The following is a 20,028-nucleotide window of genomic DNA, read 5'->3' as shown; positions in this document are numbered from 1 at the left end:
ATACTTTACCACAGCTGTGCAGTTATCAGCAACTTTGACCATGTGAAAACTCAGTAAGGTCTGTAGCATGTGCAGTAATTGTGTGACAATATAATAGACATACCTAGATAAGCAGGAGCTCTAATCCCAGTACTGGCAAGTGTGTGTGTGCATTATGTACTGTCTGGCTCATACTATTTTTGACCTATGTACAACCCTTTACACTTCCCTTCACTTCAATTTAGTCGACTTGTTGATGTCATCCACCTTAGAAGTACCTTTGGAAGAGATGGAAATGTGTAAGCTCTGTGGCGCTTCTGCTAACTGCGTAGCACTATAGTAGGAATACCTAGATAAGCAGGAGTTCTAATCCCAATACTGGCAAATGTGTGTATGTATGTGTGTATGAATCCTGTACTGTCTGGCTCATACCATTTTTGACCTGTGTACTACCCTTTACACTTCCCTTCACTTCAAATTAGTAGACCTCTTGATGTCATCCACCTTAGAAGTACATTTGGAAGAGATGGAAATGTATAAGCTCTGTGGTGCATCTGATAACTGTGTAGCACTATAGTAGGAATATCTAAATAGGCAGGAGTTTAAATCCTAATACTGGCAGGTGTGTGTGTGTGTGTGTGTGTGTGTGTGTGTGTGTGTGTGTGTGTGTGTGTGTGTGTGTGTGTGTGTGTGTGTGTGTGTGTGTGTGTGTGTGTGTGTGTGTGTGTCTGTGAAGATCATATCTTGTGTGGCTTATACCATACACGGCTGGTGACCACCTCCCACTGCCATTACTTTATATAGTGTGGTAACAGCATCTGCCTCACATGCAGCAGGTTAAATTATTGCACAGTCCTCTGTACAGATGTGTCTGGAATATCCATATATTTCAAACTTATACATGCTCGGAATTGGTCTATGTGCCTTAACAATGTCCATGTATGTGAAACAATAACCAAATAGGCCACAGTGAGTGTACTGACACATATGGCAGCATGAGGTATCATACCTGACCCTCACAGGTGGCCAGCCTTGTAGGTGCAATACATGAGTCCAGATGCTTGGTTTTACAAGTGAACTGTATCTTAGGGGTCACATTAAAGGCTGGAAGAGGTGTGGACTGTCATATTGTTGCCCTAATTAGTATGTAACAGGAGCACCTTGCATCTTAAGAGGGGTGTGTACACAATTTATATCCACTGTATACCCTGCCTTAGGTCATTTGTCCAGCACAATGTTCTGGCCTCTGTCCAGACATCTTGGCACTAAGTTGTAAGGTATACTACAGGAATGTTGAATTCACATCAGATAGGCCGCAAGGGTGACCACTGTGATGCAATACAGTTAAACCCAGCACAAGTGAACATGCACGACAAGCAATATAGAAATTACATAAAGCAATATAGCTATTACTGATGGTTGTGTGCATGGTAAATTGCATGCACCTCACATGCCTTGGGTATTGCCAGGCAACAACAGAACAATGTCATACTCACCAGCTTCAGGCTCCTGTCCCACATGCAGACCAGAGGGTCCTAGATAGGTGTGAGAGGGAGGTATTGTCAGCAGATGCACATGTGGCCTTGGTACAGGATGGATGCAGAATGTCTGCACATCTACAGTACTGACCGCAATAATACAAAATGTCCTGTCCTCACCATAGATGTGCACCTCTGTGCATTAGAAAACCCCATCCACAACTGCAATCGGACCTCACACATGCATGTAGATACTATAAAGATGCATGTATGTCTGTTACATTAGTGTACTAATCCCCACTGGGCCCTTACCTGAATGCTCCTCATCCAGTGTGTGTGTGTAACCCACCTCCACAATGCTTCCCTCAGCATCATTGCTTGTGCGTTTGGCATATGGCTCCTTGGTGGGTATCAGTGGGGGCTGGATGGCTGGGCCTCCACCTGTGTCTAGCCAGTCCCTTGCTACAGCAGCAGCCCATTGATGGGCATGGCAGTTGAGGTTGGTGGCCAATGCACATGCTCATAAGTTCTGCTGTGCAGGCTGACATCATTTACCCTGTGGACCACACTGTTCCACAGGGCAGTCCTCTCCCCCACATCTTCTGCTCTCCATCCAAATGACAGGACGTAATGTCCAATCACATACTGGGTGATGATGTCTGTTTCCCTAACAGAGAATGCTGGTAGGCGAGCATTCTGCGTGTTACCTGGAAGACATAAACAGGAAAAAAGTCATAGGACTCTGAAGTACAGGCTAACACAGAAGGTCTTTGGCTAATGAAGTTAGCAGATGACTGCAAACTAGGAGCCATAATCGAAACTCCTAATGATGTGGACATCCTACAAAAGGGCCTTACTGAGACAGATGCCTGGTGTCAAAGCCATGGCCTCAAGCTCAATGCCAAAAAGTGCAAGGTCATCCCCTTTGGTAAAAACTCTGTACCCATGAACTACAACATAGGCAGTAGTATACTTAACACCAAAAGTGTGATAAGAGACCTTGGGGACACAGGTGGACAGTAGTTTCTCCTTTGATAATCACATCACCACAGTAGTCAGGAAATCCTTCTACGTGGCACACCTCATCACAAAAGGTTTCTCATCCAGACAAAAAGAGGTCATTGTTCCCCTCTACTCATCACTCATTGGACCCATTATAGAGTACAACACCCCTTTTGGTATGTACCTCACAAGACATCTACAACAACTGGAAAGGCCACAGAAATACTTCACAAAGAGGATTACTGGCCTCAACAGATGCCCTACGCAGACCGTCTCAAAAAACTCCAGCTTTACTCCATCGCATATTGCCTACTCAGAGGTGATCTCTGCCTAACATACAAAGCTATGTCAAACCCAGAGCTGTTGGACATGCTCCACTTAAAGAAATCCCAATTCCTCTGAGCTACATGCTCTAGGGACCTAAACCTTGTCACCACAATAAACAGAACATGCCGGAGGGATAGATTCCTGTCCCAGAGACTTCCCATACTCTGGAATAAACCACCTATCTATATCAAACAAAGCTCCTCATTAGCACTCTTCAAGAAAAATATTGATGATTGGATGGGAAATAGGAAATTCACCTCGGGGATCACCTCTGTGGCTCTGCTCGACAGTGGCACAGGGAAATAATTTTCTTGGGTGGCAAAAGCCAGGGTACCTTTTTGGCTGGGCTTGTATAGGCCTCAGGGCCGATAGCCTAGTACCTACCTATGAACCTATGAACCTATGACCTCATACGGTTGTCAAAATGCACATCAATAGTGGATATCACTTGCAAATAGTCTACCCTCCAAGCTATCATGGATAGCAGCTTGCATTACACACCTGTCTCTGAGCTGTCTTATTCCCCCCAGTGTTGGACACTTGACTGCATAATCCTCTATCCTCTATTCACTTCTGTGTGGAGGGTTGACAGTGGGCATCTTCCATGTGGATGGTGTGTGGATGGTGGCAGGTCTGTGTTTGACTGTGGCATGTGATGGAGCTCTGAGCATATGCCTGAGTTCATGTAGGAGGCAGGCACTGATGTTATTATGCCCTATAGAGATATGCTGTTGCTGCCATCAGTAGCCATTATGTACATGCTCACCATTGCTGAGGGGAGGAGTGTGGTTGATGTGCATATCTCTCTGTACAATTGGGGTGGACAGGGTGGCAATGTTCCCACCTAACCTGTGTGATGCAAGTTGCCTATTTCCATGGCATGTGTGTATGAGGTGTTCTTTACCCCCAGTACAGGGTGAATTGTGTTGTTTCATCTGAGACTTATATCATATGTGGAGACATGGTTGCAATTGTCCTTGGTGGTGTGGATATGTCTGATTCATTGTCATAGTCAGCCTTACAGGAAGTCACCTGTGAACTTACATGCTTGCTCAGATACAGGTGGACTTGCTTCAGAGTTGTTGCTTGTACCTTTGTGTCCCTGTACAGCCAATATAGCAACCTATTATGTGGTTTGTGTGTTGCTGCTATCCACCAAAGCAGATTACTCTATCTTGGTGGAGGCTGGATATACCGGTCAGGTACTGCTCTGTCCATAAAGCTACAGTGAATATGAAGGGTACACACCCCTGATACACTGCTTGGTATTTGCGCAATTGGAACATGACATAACTCATTTCATAACAATCTCCACCTGTAGTGTGACCTATAGCCTGTATAATTCAATTGAAAACATAACAATCGGGTCTGTGAAAACACAGAAATAATACTCAGTAAAATAAGACAATTGAATGTGTGTGCACACCCTTAAACTGATATGCTGTATATGCACCTCTTGGGATGGTTACATCATTCATCCATCTTGGTCTGGACTCTAACATCATCACACATCTTCACTTGATAATAGCTGGTCACCTTCCTAGAAATGCCTTTGATTGTATTTCAGTGGAATTGTACAGGTTAGGGGTATCATATAGATGAGAAACATTATGAAATGATCTTCTATGGTCCTATTGTTATACAGCAGACATACCTGGAATTCTTAAAGGGGTGTGTACACTTGTGAAATCCACTGTATATAGGTTTGGATATAGCTGGTAGTGGTAGGCATGGACAGAGGGTCATAACACAGGTGGACAATTATCTGATTAATAGCTGGTTATCATGCCTACTCTAGTACCCATATCAGTGTCAGAGCACTGCAACAACCAGTAGTTGTACACATTTCAGTCTGCTGTATGCACTGACACTGATATTAAACACATGTGCAACATGCACAACCGATGTACCTGAATGTTTGAAACCCATGTGATTTAGTTTTGTGCCTTCCAGCTGAACATAAACATACATACATGTGCTCAGGGAATACCTGGTATACATTTCTGTTGTATGTTAGTATGGGACACTGTAGTTACAGTCTTGTCACTCAATCATACTTCTCAACCTGTTATAGCAGTATGTCTGGACAATGGCACACATAAATTGGTGTCAAAGGGGACATCAGTATTGACACTGTACTAATATAGCTGCACCATACATTAGTACATTGATTGCACAGCAGGGTTTGACATCACTGTGATAACCTGGAAGATGTCTAACAGTCATATGTAGGCTATTATGTAACAATGTCATTGCTCACAGACCTGCTAGTGGTTTGGCTGATGTAACACAGGTATATGTGTATGTGACTACAGATATCAGTCAAAATGTGCTTATTGTTCAGCAGAACACTGTACAGTTGAATGTTAATAATTCAATATATCACATGCAGTTCAACACACATGTCTGCAACAGTACTTTATTATGCACATGCCCTCTATAGATTTCTTAGCTTTACAAGGCAAACGTGTGACATACTCATAATCACAGGTAACATGGATATGGAAAACATCCCATTAACTGGCCTAGCAGTGGTACAGTTACAACTGTTTGACAGACACCCCTGCAGTTGTCATATATGAGCTATCGTTTCCCAGGGTGAGTCAGGCTCCTGAGCTGTGATCCCACCTCACAACCTCTCAGAGCATCACATCTGGACAATGCCTAAAATGATGGGGGTTAAATAGGAACTTTAAATATTCCTGTTACAAACATAGGAAGTTCGTAGAGTGATACATTTAGCATTACTTTAAATATTCCTAAAGATGTGGAGTCTTAAACTCAAGTGTTTGTCATTACCTGATGAATTCAATCCTCAGCTATATGGCAAAAAAGTACAGATCTCAGGAGGAACAGACAAAAATACATGATGGTAAAATGTGGACATTCTGTGAAGATCTGTACAGTTGAGAGGTGTGTCTGTGATATCTCCCACTGCAGAGAGGGCCAGATGCTATGGCCATAGCAGCTGTTTAGCAGGACATTAGTACAGCATGTCTTCTTGAGACATATATTCCTCCAAATCATATTTTCCATTATTACAGACCAAGTACTACATTCAATTACTTGCTTACATGTTCCACTTACCTTTTTTCTTTCTTCTCTTTTCCACTTTGTTTCATTTGTTATTTCTCTCTCTCTGTGTGCACTACAGGGATAGAGCTGGTTTGAATAGGTGGCAGCATGGCTTTTGTAGGTGATGCTCATAACCAGGTGATGGCCTGTGCACCTACTGGGGTTCCCCACTTTCTAATTGCATGCAGAGCAGCTGTGTAGTTCTTCCAATAGCCAGTGTTATGGCAACACACTCCTATAAATGAGTACTCCATGTGGGCGGTGGCCCTTTCCCTTACTTGTGAGGAAGACATCCTGGAGTTATGTGAGCTACTACCTCTTACAACAAGACTTGTAGAGACAAGCCGACTAAATGGTGGGGAAGGTTCAAGACTTAGGGGCAGAATGTGAGTATTGCTGTTATATATTTTGAATACTGCTAGTTTAACAGGGTTTGTCTGCACATGCTACTTCTGCATGGGTTTCAGTCTGACAAAATTCTGTCTCTACATAGCTCTCAACTGTAGTGCAATCCACATAATTGCCACAGGTTATCTTGTTATGTATGGGCTGTTCCTCAGACAGGTGTTGTCCTTGACAAATCAGTAGCATACTCTGGTGGTTGCATTATGTAGATGATAATATCCATTTGTTTTTTGTTACTTTATATGCCTCAGAAAAGATATGTTACAACAAACCCTGTAACACCAGCAACTTTCTCAGTGTATAACAGCAATATTTCATGTATGGCTGTGTATTTGGGCTTCTGTCCAACAATTATGTCAGGCTTTGTCCAGATGTCATACAGTAGTACGTGGATAGGTATACTGGTCTATCATTATTTAGTGCTGTAACTTCTGCTGAGGGGAATGGCTGGGAAACATGTTGAAGTCTGTACATTCAAGAGGTTGGTGTATAGAGAATGCTCTTAGATGGCCTTGTAATAGATATTATGTGGGGGACAGTAACACATGTTTTAAAACTATGCTGTTAGAACATGTCAGACATATTACTGATAAGAAATATGTCAGTTCTATAGATGTACATTTGAATAAATCTCACCATGGGGACATTAGTGGGTCTCAAGGTACTGTTTCTAAAAACGTCTGTTCCTCAGTGTGATGAAACATGCATAAAAGGACAATTGTTATGTACAGACTCAATGTATTAATATTAACTGTGATACTTTATCCCGTAGGGGGTTAAGTGACAAGTGTAATCAGAGGCTATGTATTCAATTATGTAATTAGGTGTTAATTGCTTCTTGTGATTAAGGCATGTATTTCTGGTAATGTTTACTCCTTGAAAGCTTTGGCCAAGATATCAAAGCATAATAAACATGTGTGAATTACTGGCTGGTTGAATTTTTCTTTGCTATGTTCATACATTTTATTTGTTTTGATAAGATGTTGTATGTCTGGCCATTGTGTATGGCTTGTCATGATTTTGTAGCAGTGTAATGTTCATTTATTTATTTGGACTGTGGAGGGGGTGTAAGTGTCATTGCTGTTTTTGCATCCAACTGTGCATGCTGCTCCAGACGTGGGTGGTCTACCAGCAGCATATGTTATATATATATATAAATATATATATATATATATATATATATATATATATATATATATATATATATATATATATATATAATATATGGGGTCTACCTGACAACACCGATGCGCTACGACACCGACAACAAAATCACCGACACCACAAAACCAAAAGTTCAGAAACAAGAAATGTCACATACCCGACAAACCACAATCCCGACACTCAACAAACAAAACAAATCCCCTGTCCAAAAAGCACACTAGTATTAGTACACTAATGTGTGTATGTGTGTTTGTGTACATATGTATGTATGTATATATATATATATATATTTATATATATATATATATATATATATATATATATATGTGTGTGTGTGTGTGTGTGTGTGTTTGTGTATGTATGTATGTTTCGGCATTTTCAGGTAGACCCATATATATATATATATATATATATATATATATATATATACATTTATATGTGTGTATGTATATATATCTATATATATATATATATATATATATATATATATATATATATGTATATATATATATATATATATATATATATATATATATATATATATATATATCTATATATTGTTCTACCTGAAATTGCCGAAAGTTCTAAATGCTGAAGATGAGAACACTGACACTGGAAGATTGACAACAGAGAAGACCGACAGCTGAGAATCCCGACACTGAGAACACCGAGATGTTAACGTAAGTGTGCGATAGGGACGGACTTGAGGGTTAGGGGCGGATTAAGTGAGTTAGGGTTAGGGTGCGGGTAAGGTAAGTGTGCGATAGTGACAGACTTAAGGGTTATGGGTGGATTAAGTGAGTTAGGGTTAGGTTGCGGGTAAGGTAAATGTGTGATAGTGACTGACCTTAGGGGTAGGGTTTGGGTTAAGGTTAGTGCATAGATAGTTGTGTATGTAAGGTTTAGTGTAGGTTTGTAAGGTTTTTGGTGTGCTTGTGTTGTGTGTGTGTTTTTCGGGAAAGGTGTTTGTTTCGTTGATTGTCGAGATTGGGGTTTATCGGGCATGGGAAGTTTTTCGTGATTTTGAACGTTCGGTTTCTTTCAGTTTTGTTGTGTCAGTTATTTCATTGTCGGTGTTTTGGTGTGTCGGTGTTATCAGGTAGACCCATATATAAATATATATATATATATATATATATATATATATACGTATATATATATATATATATATATATACATATAAGTGTGTATGTGTGTGTGTGTGTGTGTGTGTGTGTGTGTGTGTGTGTGTGTGTATATATATATATATATATATATATATATACTTCTCAGTATTTATTGGTAATATATCTATATATTGTTGTACACATCTATGGATCTCCCTACATATCTCTCTCTATATATATATATATGTTTCTTTTCATATATATGTATATATATATATATATATATATATATATATATATATATATATATATATGTATATATATATATATATATATATATATATATATATATATATGTATATATATATATATATATATATATATATTTATAGATACCAATCCTTCCTAATAGCACATAGTCTCTTCCCTATTGGAAACCAGCTGTAAAGAAGCAGACCTCCTCAAACTATACAGCTGAGATGGCTTACTGGTAAATTGCATTGGCTATGGTGTGCAGGGTCCTAGGTTCAAGACCTCTAAGGACTGTTTATTTTGTTGCTAGGCCGAATAAGGACAGTTGGATACAGAGTGGTTAAGGCAGTTTTGAGCAGCTTTAAGCGTGTTTGCACGATGGTAAGCAGTACTAATGTGTGGTTAAATGAATAGGCGCTTACATCCTGTAGGCTTCATTTACCAGTACACAGATCTGCTTAGCATTTTCATTTAAGCAATGCTTACACCTGCTAAGAATAGCTCAGCTTTGGTAACCAGTGATCATATTCCAGTCTGATAAAATGCAGGGTAATGACATCCTTAATAAGTGTATTTAATTCCCTGTACATAACATGCTTCTATGTGTTGTCATTACAGTAGCAAGGGGTGTGAGTATACTGTATGGGATACCTGAGTATACATGGGTAGTCCTACAATCTCTTCTCTTTGGATTTCTTTCATACATTGGTAGTATCCCAGGTTATATGCAGTTAGATTTGCATGTTACAGCAGCTACAGTGCACTGGTTGACAGAAATAGTTTAACACATATTGTATCATTGAGTTAGTACTTATAGCAATGCTTTTTCAAGTAAGAGTATATTACAGATTGTAGTACTGTAACCATGCACCCTTGCTTGCAAAGCTGGACTCAGAGTACCTAGTATCTTGTTCCTGGTGTTTGAACTGTATGTTTATATGTATCTCCTGTTGGATATTAATCTGATATGTTTATATTAACTTTAGACTACTATGTTTTTTGGACATGTCATTGAGGACTGCTGTCATGTAGTAATTTCATACATTTCAGTTTCAGATGTGTATCTTTCAAAACATTCATCCTAATGCATAACCTGTTGGCTATCTACTTTCTGTCTGTCATCTGTACAGATGTGCAGATGTTAGGTATTGCTATAGCCATAACACTATGTAAGTGCCCACATTGTATTGTTCTGTGGGTCTGGACACTGCTGCTAGTTCCGACATATGGGACATTCCTTAATGTGAGCCTTGCCCCATTTCCTTGCCTGTGCGAGGGACATTACAGAGGTGGTGGACTAGTGATTCACATACAGTGGGAGGCAATACGTCACAGGACAGGACATGTGAAGACAGCCAACCAACATGAGGGGCATATCCCCAGATTTGTGAACAGATTCTGTGTCATCAGTGCTGTTATACACATGGTGGATTGATAGATTGACAGGGATTGTGTGGACATGCATTTAGTGTGTGACTTCATGACTCACAGTGATATTTCTTTGACATACCTCTCCACTGGAATACTATCCACAGACTGGCCACATGTCTGCCTGTTATTTTTTTTTTTGTGTTCACCAGACAGTTGGTGTCCTTGGTAAATCAGTTGTGGACTCTGGAGAAATGCAGTCAGTAAATACTCACATCTATTGGTATTACCAATGTCATATTCCTCATAAAGGATGTTACAGCAAACCCAGTGACATCTGCAACTGCCTCAATGTATGACAGCAGTATGTCGAATCTACCCCTGTGTTTGTGCCTCTGTTCCCACCTAGGGATTGATGCCAAGCTTAGTGAGTGGGGAATGTTATCAAAGGCTTTGGCCAGATCAGTGTAGGCTGTATGTGTCACCTTGCATATTATAACACTGAAGTATTATCGAATGTTATAATATTGAACCGTATGCACCGAACGCTAAAAATAGTGAAGCTGCAGAATATCGAATACTTATCTAGGGAAAGTATTCAGTGGGCCATTTCTGAAGCTTCGCTATTTCTTTGACTGTGGAACAAAGGTTACGGACCAGGTTAAGGTAAGTGTGCGAAGAGATCGGGTTAAGGTGAGTGTGTGTTAGTTAGGGATCTTAGGGTTAGGGAGCGGGTAAGGTGTGTGCTATAGGGACTTTAGGGTTAGGGAGTGGGTAAGGTGAGTGTGCGATAGGGACTTTAGGGTTAGGGAGCGGGTAAAGTGAGTGTGCGGTATTTACAGACCTTTGGGTTAGAGTTGGGTTAAAGTAAGTGGATAGCTAGTAGTGTATGTATGGTTTCGTGTAGGGTTTTGTGAAGTGTATGTGTGTGGATTATTTATTTCGATGTGCTTGTGTTGTGTGTATGTTTGTTGGAACAGCAAATGTTTTCCTTGGGAAAAAATTTGCTATTCTGAGTGTTCGATGTTATAGTCTTTTGATCTAAATGGTTCGATATTATAACATTCGAAGTTTTAAGACTTTGATGTTATAATATAGACCCATTATTCTGTCGCTGGACAGAACAAGAGCTGTTGGATACAGAGTGATTAAGGCACTTTTAAGCAGTTGTCAGCGGGTTTGCGCATGTTTGCATAGCGGTAAGCAATGTTAATTTCTGGTTAAATATGCTTACAGTTAGCCTTAAAAGTGCTTCATCTGTGTAGGCATTGCTTAGCCATGCGCAAACAGGCATAATCCCGCTTAGTACTGCTTAAAACAGTTCACTCCAGCTTACCCCTGCTCTAATTTCTTTAAAAGAAAAGAAAAAAGGGGTGATAGGAAAGTGCGGAAAAAGAGGCCACACAGAGGGAAAGACAATAGAGAAAGTAGCTAGGTATGTATAGGATGGGTGTAGGGAAGGTTCATAGCTGTCCATTTCTTCTACAGCAACAGCTGTGGATATATACTGAATTTGAAGGTATATTTGGACACTCAAACCCCTGAAACAGGGGGTGTGGACAGCAATAATGTGCTGTGAAGCCAATTAGTCCAGATTATATGTGTCCAGTGGACACATGTGCAAAACGGACAGCTATGTATGGGGCGAAATTTTTTTGGGAACAGATTTCCCCCTTTTTTTAAAGATAAGAATGGGATGTTGGGGAAGGATAGTATGTATATTTTGGGAGGTAGGTTGGGTAGGAAGACAGATAAGACCAAACAAGACAGCATACAGGGGCTGTATATGACATGTGGAGGGTAAACACCTTGGACGGGGAAGGATGTTTGGTAATTGGAAGCCCACAAGCGGATACAGTGGGACTGAGGTACCCACCCATGGGCAGTCACCACTGCGCATTCACGGCCCCAAAGGTGGCTGTGCTGGGGGCTGAGCAAAAGGGGCAGGCTGACCCTCTAAATGTGCCACAGGGCCCTCAAGCCAGCAAGGATCTCTAAATTCCTTGCGGAGCTTGCTACGCACCAGACCCTGGACCTGGCTTAGTGTGACAGGATCCCATCCACGCCCGTGCCCAGGGTGGGAGCGAGCCCCATCTCCTGAGGTGGCTCCTGCTGAAGGTGGTGGAGGACCAGCAGACGAGGAGGTCCTGGGGTGGGTCCCAAACATGCTAGGGCCTGGTGCAAAAGCCAGATGAGGCTGGAGTGGTGGATCCGCTGGGATCGGCCTTCCCTGACATGCTATGGTGTTGCAGTTTTAGAACATATGTTGGTTTTCATAGAGTCATAGATTAGTACTAAGCTAAATGCCCTTGCGAGCCATTTTAAGCCTAACCAATTATCCCTTGAGAGGCTCAAACCCTGCACCTTGTGTTTGTAAGGCAGACACCTTAACCATTAGGCCACCCTCCCAACCCTGGTTAGTAATGGTTAACACATTCCAGGATTAGTTATAACAGCATGCATGAGTATAACCATTAACACAATATAACACATTTGGAACATTTGCATATCAAACAGAACACATGCATTTATGAAACCACAGTGATCATTACACCAGCATGCAGGTTACATTGATAGCAACAGACCACCAATGATGGTATTTGAACAGGGAACATTAACTGGAATACATTTCAACATTTTTAGAACAACAAGACACATGTCCCAACAGTAGGTTTGGTGGAAAACATGCCCATTCATTTATGTGTTTACATTATTGGTGAAGATAAGGTGGGGGAGAGAGAGAGATGTCAGTTAACAAATGTAGATTCTTGTAGTGGTCACAGCTTTAATGATCATTGCTCAACTCATTACTCTCCAGGTATTATTACAACTATAGCCTTGGGTTGGGCAGAGGTATGTTTGTACACAGTATAATTACAGCCTTCTTATAGCTACTTTGAACTTTCTCTTACCTGGTAGACCTGTGGAGGGAATGTTTGTTAATACTACATGACTGTTTCTACCCATATTCCCATAGTCAGTTACATATGTGCACTCATACTGTGTGTGTGTGTGTGTGTGTGTGTGTGTGTGTGTGTGTGTGCTAGTGACACACTCAGCCTTGATTTCTATCAGTTGTTGTTAGCAGGGACCTGTATCTGTGACACCATGACACTTTTAAATATTTCTTGGAGCAAATCACTTAGTGTATGTACTTATCTTGCTGTCATTTGCATCCTTGGGTTTGGACCCTGGGTGTTGGACACAGTATAACTACAGCCTTCCTATAGCTACTTTATACCTTACCTTACCTGGGAGACTTGTGGAGGGAATGTTTGTTAATACTACCTGACTGTTTCTACACATTTTCACAAAATTCTAGTTGAAATTATGCATACAGCTTACTACCACAGGAGTCGAATCATGGCTGTTTCGGCTAAAAATATGACAAGTGTGTGTTTCATCATAGGAAGCTATTGAGACACTGCTGTCTCTTCTTTGAATGATTTCTTTCTCATTCTCTCTTTGTTGTACAATCTGACTTTGTATTTACAACATTGCATACCTGTTCACTTAGCATGGTTTGGAAAACAGTGGTTAACACAACATTACTATTCAGATATCAGATCTTGGTGCATGATATTTGTAATATCATTTATTCTCATGTATTATAGAGGCATTAACTTTGTCAGAACAGACTTGATTGTTTAATGCTTTCAGAGCTATAGCTGCTATGCATATCCTGTACACATTTCAAATCATATCATACCAGAGTAAACACAACCAGTCCAGGGTTTAGATTCTTATTCACAGGAAATTACATTTTATTAATATATGACATATATGAGACTATTACCGTAATAACCTCTGCTTTATTCAGTTTAAACCATACCCAGTTTTAATAATGCCAGGTGACATTCTACTCCTTTATATTTATTTGGTATGTATAGTACAAGCTAGATTGTTACTCACCAGCCTCGCGATGCAGCCTTTGCAACCTACTGGAATGGGTTTCCTGGTTCACAGCCCACTCAGCTGGAGCTGTAATGAAAATAGAGATACATTTATGCATACCTATCTATCACAAACACAGGCTGGACTTTGGTAAACAGTTATTGCTATGAATACCTACACACTGCCTTGATATCACCTCTTTGTCTTGCTTCTTGGACCCACTGCTCCAAGAGCTCCCTCTTCCTCCGCTTCAAGTCAGCATAGTGGTGCCAGACCTGCTCACCAGCCAGAGAGATACCAGTGGCACTGATGAGATCATGGGCGAGACTTTCCCAGGCTTCTGCTTTGTATCAGGCACCCTGGTACTGGTCCTGCAGCAGTTTCACATCATGTTTTTTTACAAGAGGTCCTACCATGACCTTGGACTTCTGTATGCCCCAGTGCTGTGCCCAAAAGCACATGCCCTCTCCAGCATCTGCCATACTTCCTACAGTGGGGAGGTACAACCAGTTATGAGCTGTATTCCCACCTGTAAGGTTTAAATACGGCCAATTTCCTGCCCATTGCAGTGATTGGATGGTTTTGAATATGCTGAGCTAAGCTAAGCTACAGGCAAACTTGCTTAGCTAAGGTTGGCAGTGCTTAAAGGGACAGGTTCAACACTGCTTACCAATGGGCAAATCGACTTAGCTGGTCTACTCATTGCTTAGCATTCATATGTACACAATGCTTACACCCGGTCAGCATAGCTGTGCAATGCTTAGCATTGCTTATGTTTTATTTAATTTGACTACCACCTGTATGGGATTTATTCATCATTCAGTACATATTATAAATTTGTTTACCTTCCCTGACCTCCCCAATGTGCTTTCATTACATTTACTCTTGTGTGACTATACTGTATGGGGCACTGTGGTTGAGAAATATAAGTTACTTCCTACATAAATATACAAATAAATTAAAATTGTAATGGTTTCATATACAAAATAGAAATGGCTTTAGTAAGCCTCAAACCGTGAATGACTACATGCAAAGCATACACTCTAACCACTATACTATTGCACTACTGCATATGTTGGATGTCTGTTGCTATTTCACTTATCTTGCTGTTTCAGCTGGGCTAAGCATAACTAAGCAACGGGCACACCCGCACAGCTACATTTAAACTTTATTTCAGATGTGAAAAAAAAATAATTTGTTGCATTTTTTTACTTCGTACACTTCAGAATATCCATGGTAATGCTAAACCTGTTATTCTAGCAACTTTCTATAAGTTTGTAATGGCAACATTTCAGAGTTGTCCCTTATGGCTTTGTCCAGATTTCTTACTATAAGGGGTTGTGAGGTGTGCATTATATACTTCATACCCTTCAGAAAATTCATGCTAATACTAAACCTGTTATTCTATCAACTTTCTAAGTTTGTAGTGGCAATTGTCCCTTATGGCTTTGTCCAGATTTCTTACTCTGATGGGTTGAGAGGTGTACGTTATATACTTCATACCCTTCAGAAAATTCATGCTAATGCTAAGTCTGTTATTCTATCAACATTCTAAGTTTGTAGTGGTAATTGTCCCTTATGGCTTTGTCCAGATTTCTTACTCTGATGGGTTGAGAGTTGTAATGAGCAATTTTGCTCTATTTAAATTGCTGTGCAGCAATTCTGGTGTGCAGGGGGCATGTGTATTGTAAGAGATCTGCTCTCAGACACACCCCCTGCACTTGTACACAGAGCCGTGTCCATATTACAACACGGCAGCACACCTTCATGAATATGCATGGCACTTTGCAGTGCTGCATGGGAACAGTCCCTTTCATGCAAGAATAAGCTATTCTTTCATGGAAGTTTGCTGAATCTGCGCGTTAGTTTTTTTTTTTATCTAATGTATCATGTTCTGTAGAAGTCCGCAGTACCTGCTGTATTCAAATGTGCTAAACTAGCTTTGAGCAATAAAACTGCTTGTCTGTCCACAGTGAGTCTAGTTTTTCATTTATTTTCACAGTTTCAGGTTAGTGGTGCAATATTTGTTTCATTCTATATCATTGTGGAGGAATCGTAAACTCCCTTTTTCAGTGCCATGATACTGGGAACTACAAAACCAAGTAAAGACAGCAGTGCTGTGCTTTAGACATTTAGAATTTTTTTAGAGGAGGACTGTGGCATGCTCACTTTTTTGTTGTTTGTACAGTGTCCTCTCTATGGTAGCTGTAATAATTTAACTTGAATAGCTTATTCTGTATCATGGCTTAAAATTCACAAAGGCCAGATGCTTATTCCACAGGCTGTCCCTAACATTTGACAAAGAAATATTTAGACTATCTTTTGTAGATACAATATTATAATAACAATTGGTGGGAAGAATTGCAGAATACTGTATGACTGTCTGGTATACCTTTTCCTAGTTAAAATCAAAATATAGAAAAATAACTTGCACCGTTTAATATTACAACTTGTTTTGCTGTTGTTGCTACTTCAAACATAAAATCAGCTAAAATGATTCCTTTTGAAAAGCTACTAACCAAGAGCTTTTTATGTGCTCATGTTTTTCAGGTACATACAAGGGGCTTCCTCTCCTAAGGATATGGTGATTCTTGTGGATGTGTAAGTACAGCAGAACAATATGTTTCTTTTCAAAAGGAGATTTATCAAAACCATTTCAACAGTATTCTATTTTGACAGCTTAATTTCACTTTAATTATTTCACCCAGCAGCTACAATTTTTCATTGATTTGTACACTCCATTTTCTTCCTACATGACTTGTCTCGCATATGTGGTATTTCTAAAATTTCAATAGCATTTCAGCTTTGTTCATTTAATGCTGCTTATCTATTCTGTCTTACTCTCCATAACCCAGATTACTTCCATTTCCTATTTTATCCAACCTTATTCTTGCATAAAAAGTATGTATTCTTCTTTCTTTAGTTTTTCATCACCTTGTTAAATTTTGCTTTTCTGTTATGAGTAAATAGCAACTGTGGATAATATTTTTCTACTCTATATCTATTAATATTTAATTCACATTTTGTTTATATTTATTCTTTGTCCCATTTCATTCTCTCTCATAACCAAATGTTTCAGTACTCAGCCATATTCATCAACTAAGTAATTGCATATTACTCCTGTTTTGCTATGTTTCAATTACATTATATTACAGATGAAGTGACCAAAGCTAGAGAGTTCTGCTTTATTATTTATTTGGGATGTATTTATTTCACATTTTAATTTGTAAATTGTTCTGATATATCTTTCTAATTCTTTTAGTATGCTTTCCTTTGCCATAATAAAAAAACAAACTTGATTGATTTCTTAGTGTTTCTGAATGTGTTTTAATTTTCTAGTACCACTATGCATTTTTATGATCTCCTGAATTTTCCATTGCCTAATTACTGATACCATAATTACACCAGCAAACATTACCAACCTTTGTATGCTTTCATATTTTCCATTTGGAAAGTTGCTACAGTAACATATTTCATTTTTAACCATTCCTGAACTTTGAAATGTTTTGACCACGGCAATTACACAAAACTGCAAATATTATGTAGGCCTGATTACCTCAAGCATCCCTGTGATGTATTAGTTCTTCACTTAAATGGACTATGTGTAAAGAATCATTGGACTCTGTTTTCACCAAATACATTTCCAGTATAATGATTGTAATGCTGTTGGTGTTCAACATTAAGCTATTCCAGAACAATCCTCATATCTTTTCTCCTCAATGCCATGATGCTGGACATAATAAAAATACTACCTTGCTGATTTTTGTTACATCTAAAGAGAGTTAGAATTTTCTAATATTTATCATTCATTGCTTCTGTCTGTTTACTCACATCATCCTTTTGTTTCTATGTCCCTCATTTTTATTCCTTCCAACCCTGCTATCTTGTAGTCATGTCTCTTTTATAAACATTTTCCTACAATGCAAACTCTTGGATTGTTAACTGAAATATGCAGCTCTATATATCCACCCTATTTCTTTCTCCCCACATTTATGCCCACTCATTTCATTGCACTGAATATGAACTCTGTTTTCTTTAATAACAGTTACCTTAAAATTTCCCCAGCTTTTAAGTAGTTATCATGGTTCATTTGTAATACTTTGATTTAGTTAAATTTAGCTTTCTGATCATTTCTGCTTTCTAAATTGCTTCCTCATCTATTTTTCTTTTATCTACACCTTCCCGTATATTGACCTTATTTCTGAACTGTGCTATTTGAGTAAATCTTATAAAATGTAATATTTTTAAACAGTCATCCTGATTTGATAATTGAAAATTATTTAGAGTAAAATAGAAACATTTTTACCTTCAGAGATATATTTATCATTCTGTCCTTTTATTATTAATGGCTATTCTAGTGTTTGCCATTGATGGTTACCTTCATGTAAACAAAATTACATCTGCTTATTTTTATTTCATTTGAGCTATCTTGCTCAAATGTGAGTTTTCCATATGCTATGATACTCACGTCAAATTACCACATTATCTTTGAGCTTGATTTATTATTTATTTTATAGTTGATTACCAGGTTGGTCTGACTGGGCAATCAGGTGCCTGTTTTCAGCAGAGACCTGGGGAGAAAAGCTCCACATACATGACAATTATAAAAAATACAAAAGCTCTACATATGTGATAAAAATACAAACATCAGAGATGAGTACAAATTAATAGAGCAAACAATAGTATATCATAGCATAGTACGATGAGAAGTTACAGAAGTGTATAATACAGAGTGTACACTAGTAAAACAGAAAATATAATGTATTTGGTTAAGAAAGTGCAGTAATATATATAGTTATACACATACATTTAAAAATATAATTCATTATGGTAGTTTTTTTCTATGTGTTTGACCTTTAAGTAGTGCCAGAGAAAGATATATCTGAATGGTGGTAGTAGGGCTAGCCATGGTCAGTACAGGTACATTGCCAGATGAGATTGAGATGGGCTTTTAATTAGGTTTTAAAGATGGGACTGCTGTTTTGCAATCTGATATCTGGTGGAAGAGAATTCCAGATTTTAACAACTGCGTAGGAGTAAAGGGATTCACCAGCACTGTGTCTACACTTAGCTACTTCAAGAAGGGCTTTGTTTGTGGATCTTAGTTGGCGAGCAGAACTGTGAATGTTGAGTAAGCCTGAGAGATCAGGAATCTTGCTTGGGTGGTACAGCAAGTAATGAGCCATGGTCAGTTGGTTATAGTTCAGTAGGTTGGCGAGCTCTAGCCAACCTAATTGTTTCAGTGAGTGACAGCGGTGGGAGCAGAAATTAGAGCTGGTTGTGAATCTAGCTATTTTATTATACCACATGGTCAACTTGTGTAGGTCTGTCTTGTTAAGGTTTGTTAATACAGGGGATGCATAAAGCAATGTAGAGAGAAGGTATATATGTTATTATTCATTCTTCAAGACTGTAGCATTCCAGAGTAAGAGCAAGAATTCAAGATTTTTTTTTTTTAATTGTGTTCTTTCTAAGTTGTAGTGATCATGCAGTGAGTATAAAGTGTAAGGGGTACAGAAGGTATTTCTACTTCCTACAAAAACATAAATTTGAAGCAATTTGATTGAGTATTTGCATGAAGTACCTATTCCTTTGAGAAGTTTTGGAACAATCGTTTAAGTGCTCAAGGAAACAGTTTTGTGCAGTTATATATGTGGTGATGTTTTTCAAGAAATTGATCATTGCAGAAGCCTAGCAGACTTGTGTTTCATCTGATAGTCTTTGAAGGATGAATTTCTTGTTTCAGCTAATCTTTCTAGTAAAGCATAGATTTGTCAATTATTCAATCATCTGCTTCCAATTGCAGTTCAAACCTTCACATGTTCATAATATTTACTTATAGGAATGTTATGAATTGATAGAAAATGTCCCATCATCTTGATGATGGCTCATACAAATAAATAGGTGTTTATCTTTTGGCCATCCTGTAGTTGTCTACAATTTAGAAACATGAATGTAGCTACACTTATTTCTTGTAA

At 39.0% G+C, this 20,028-nt stretch overlaps 1 protein-coding gene across 1 annotated transcript in view; it reads left to right on the top strand.

The window, feature by feature from the left end:
* CACNA2D2 (calcium voltage-gated channel auxiliary subunit alpha2delta 2) overlaps window positions 1-20,028 on the top strand; it is a 5,241,953-nt gene that overhangs the window by 3,878,113 nt on the left and 1,343,812 nt on the right. The window contains exon 9 of the mRNA XM_044078189.1: window positions 16,601-16,651. Within this exon, the coding sequence (XP_043934124.1) occupies window positions 16,601-16,651 (51 nt within the window). The remainder of the gene's footprint in view (window positions 1-16,600; window positions 16,652-20,028) is intronic.

Source organism: Protopterus annectens, chromosome 7.part0 (assembly GCF_019279795.1).
Source record: "Protopterus annectens isolate FY-2018-M chromosome 7.part0, PAN1.0, whole genome shotgun sequence".
Taxonomy (NCBI): domain Eukaryota; kingdom Metazoa; phylum Chordata; order Ceratodontiformes; family Protopteridae; genus Protopterus; species Protopterus annectens.
The sequence above is the reverse complement of the archived record's forward strand: the minus strand, read 5'-3'. Positions and strand labels throughout refer to the sequence as shown.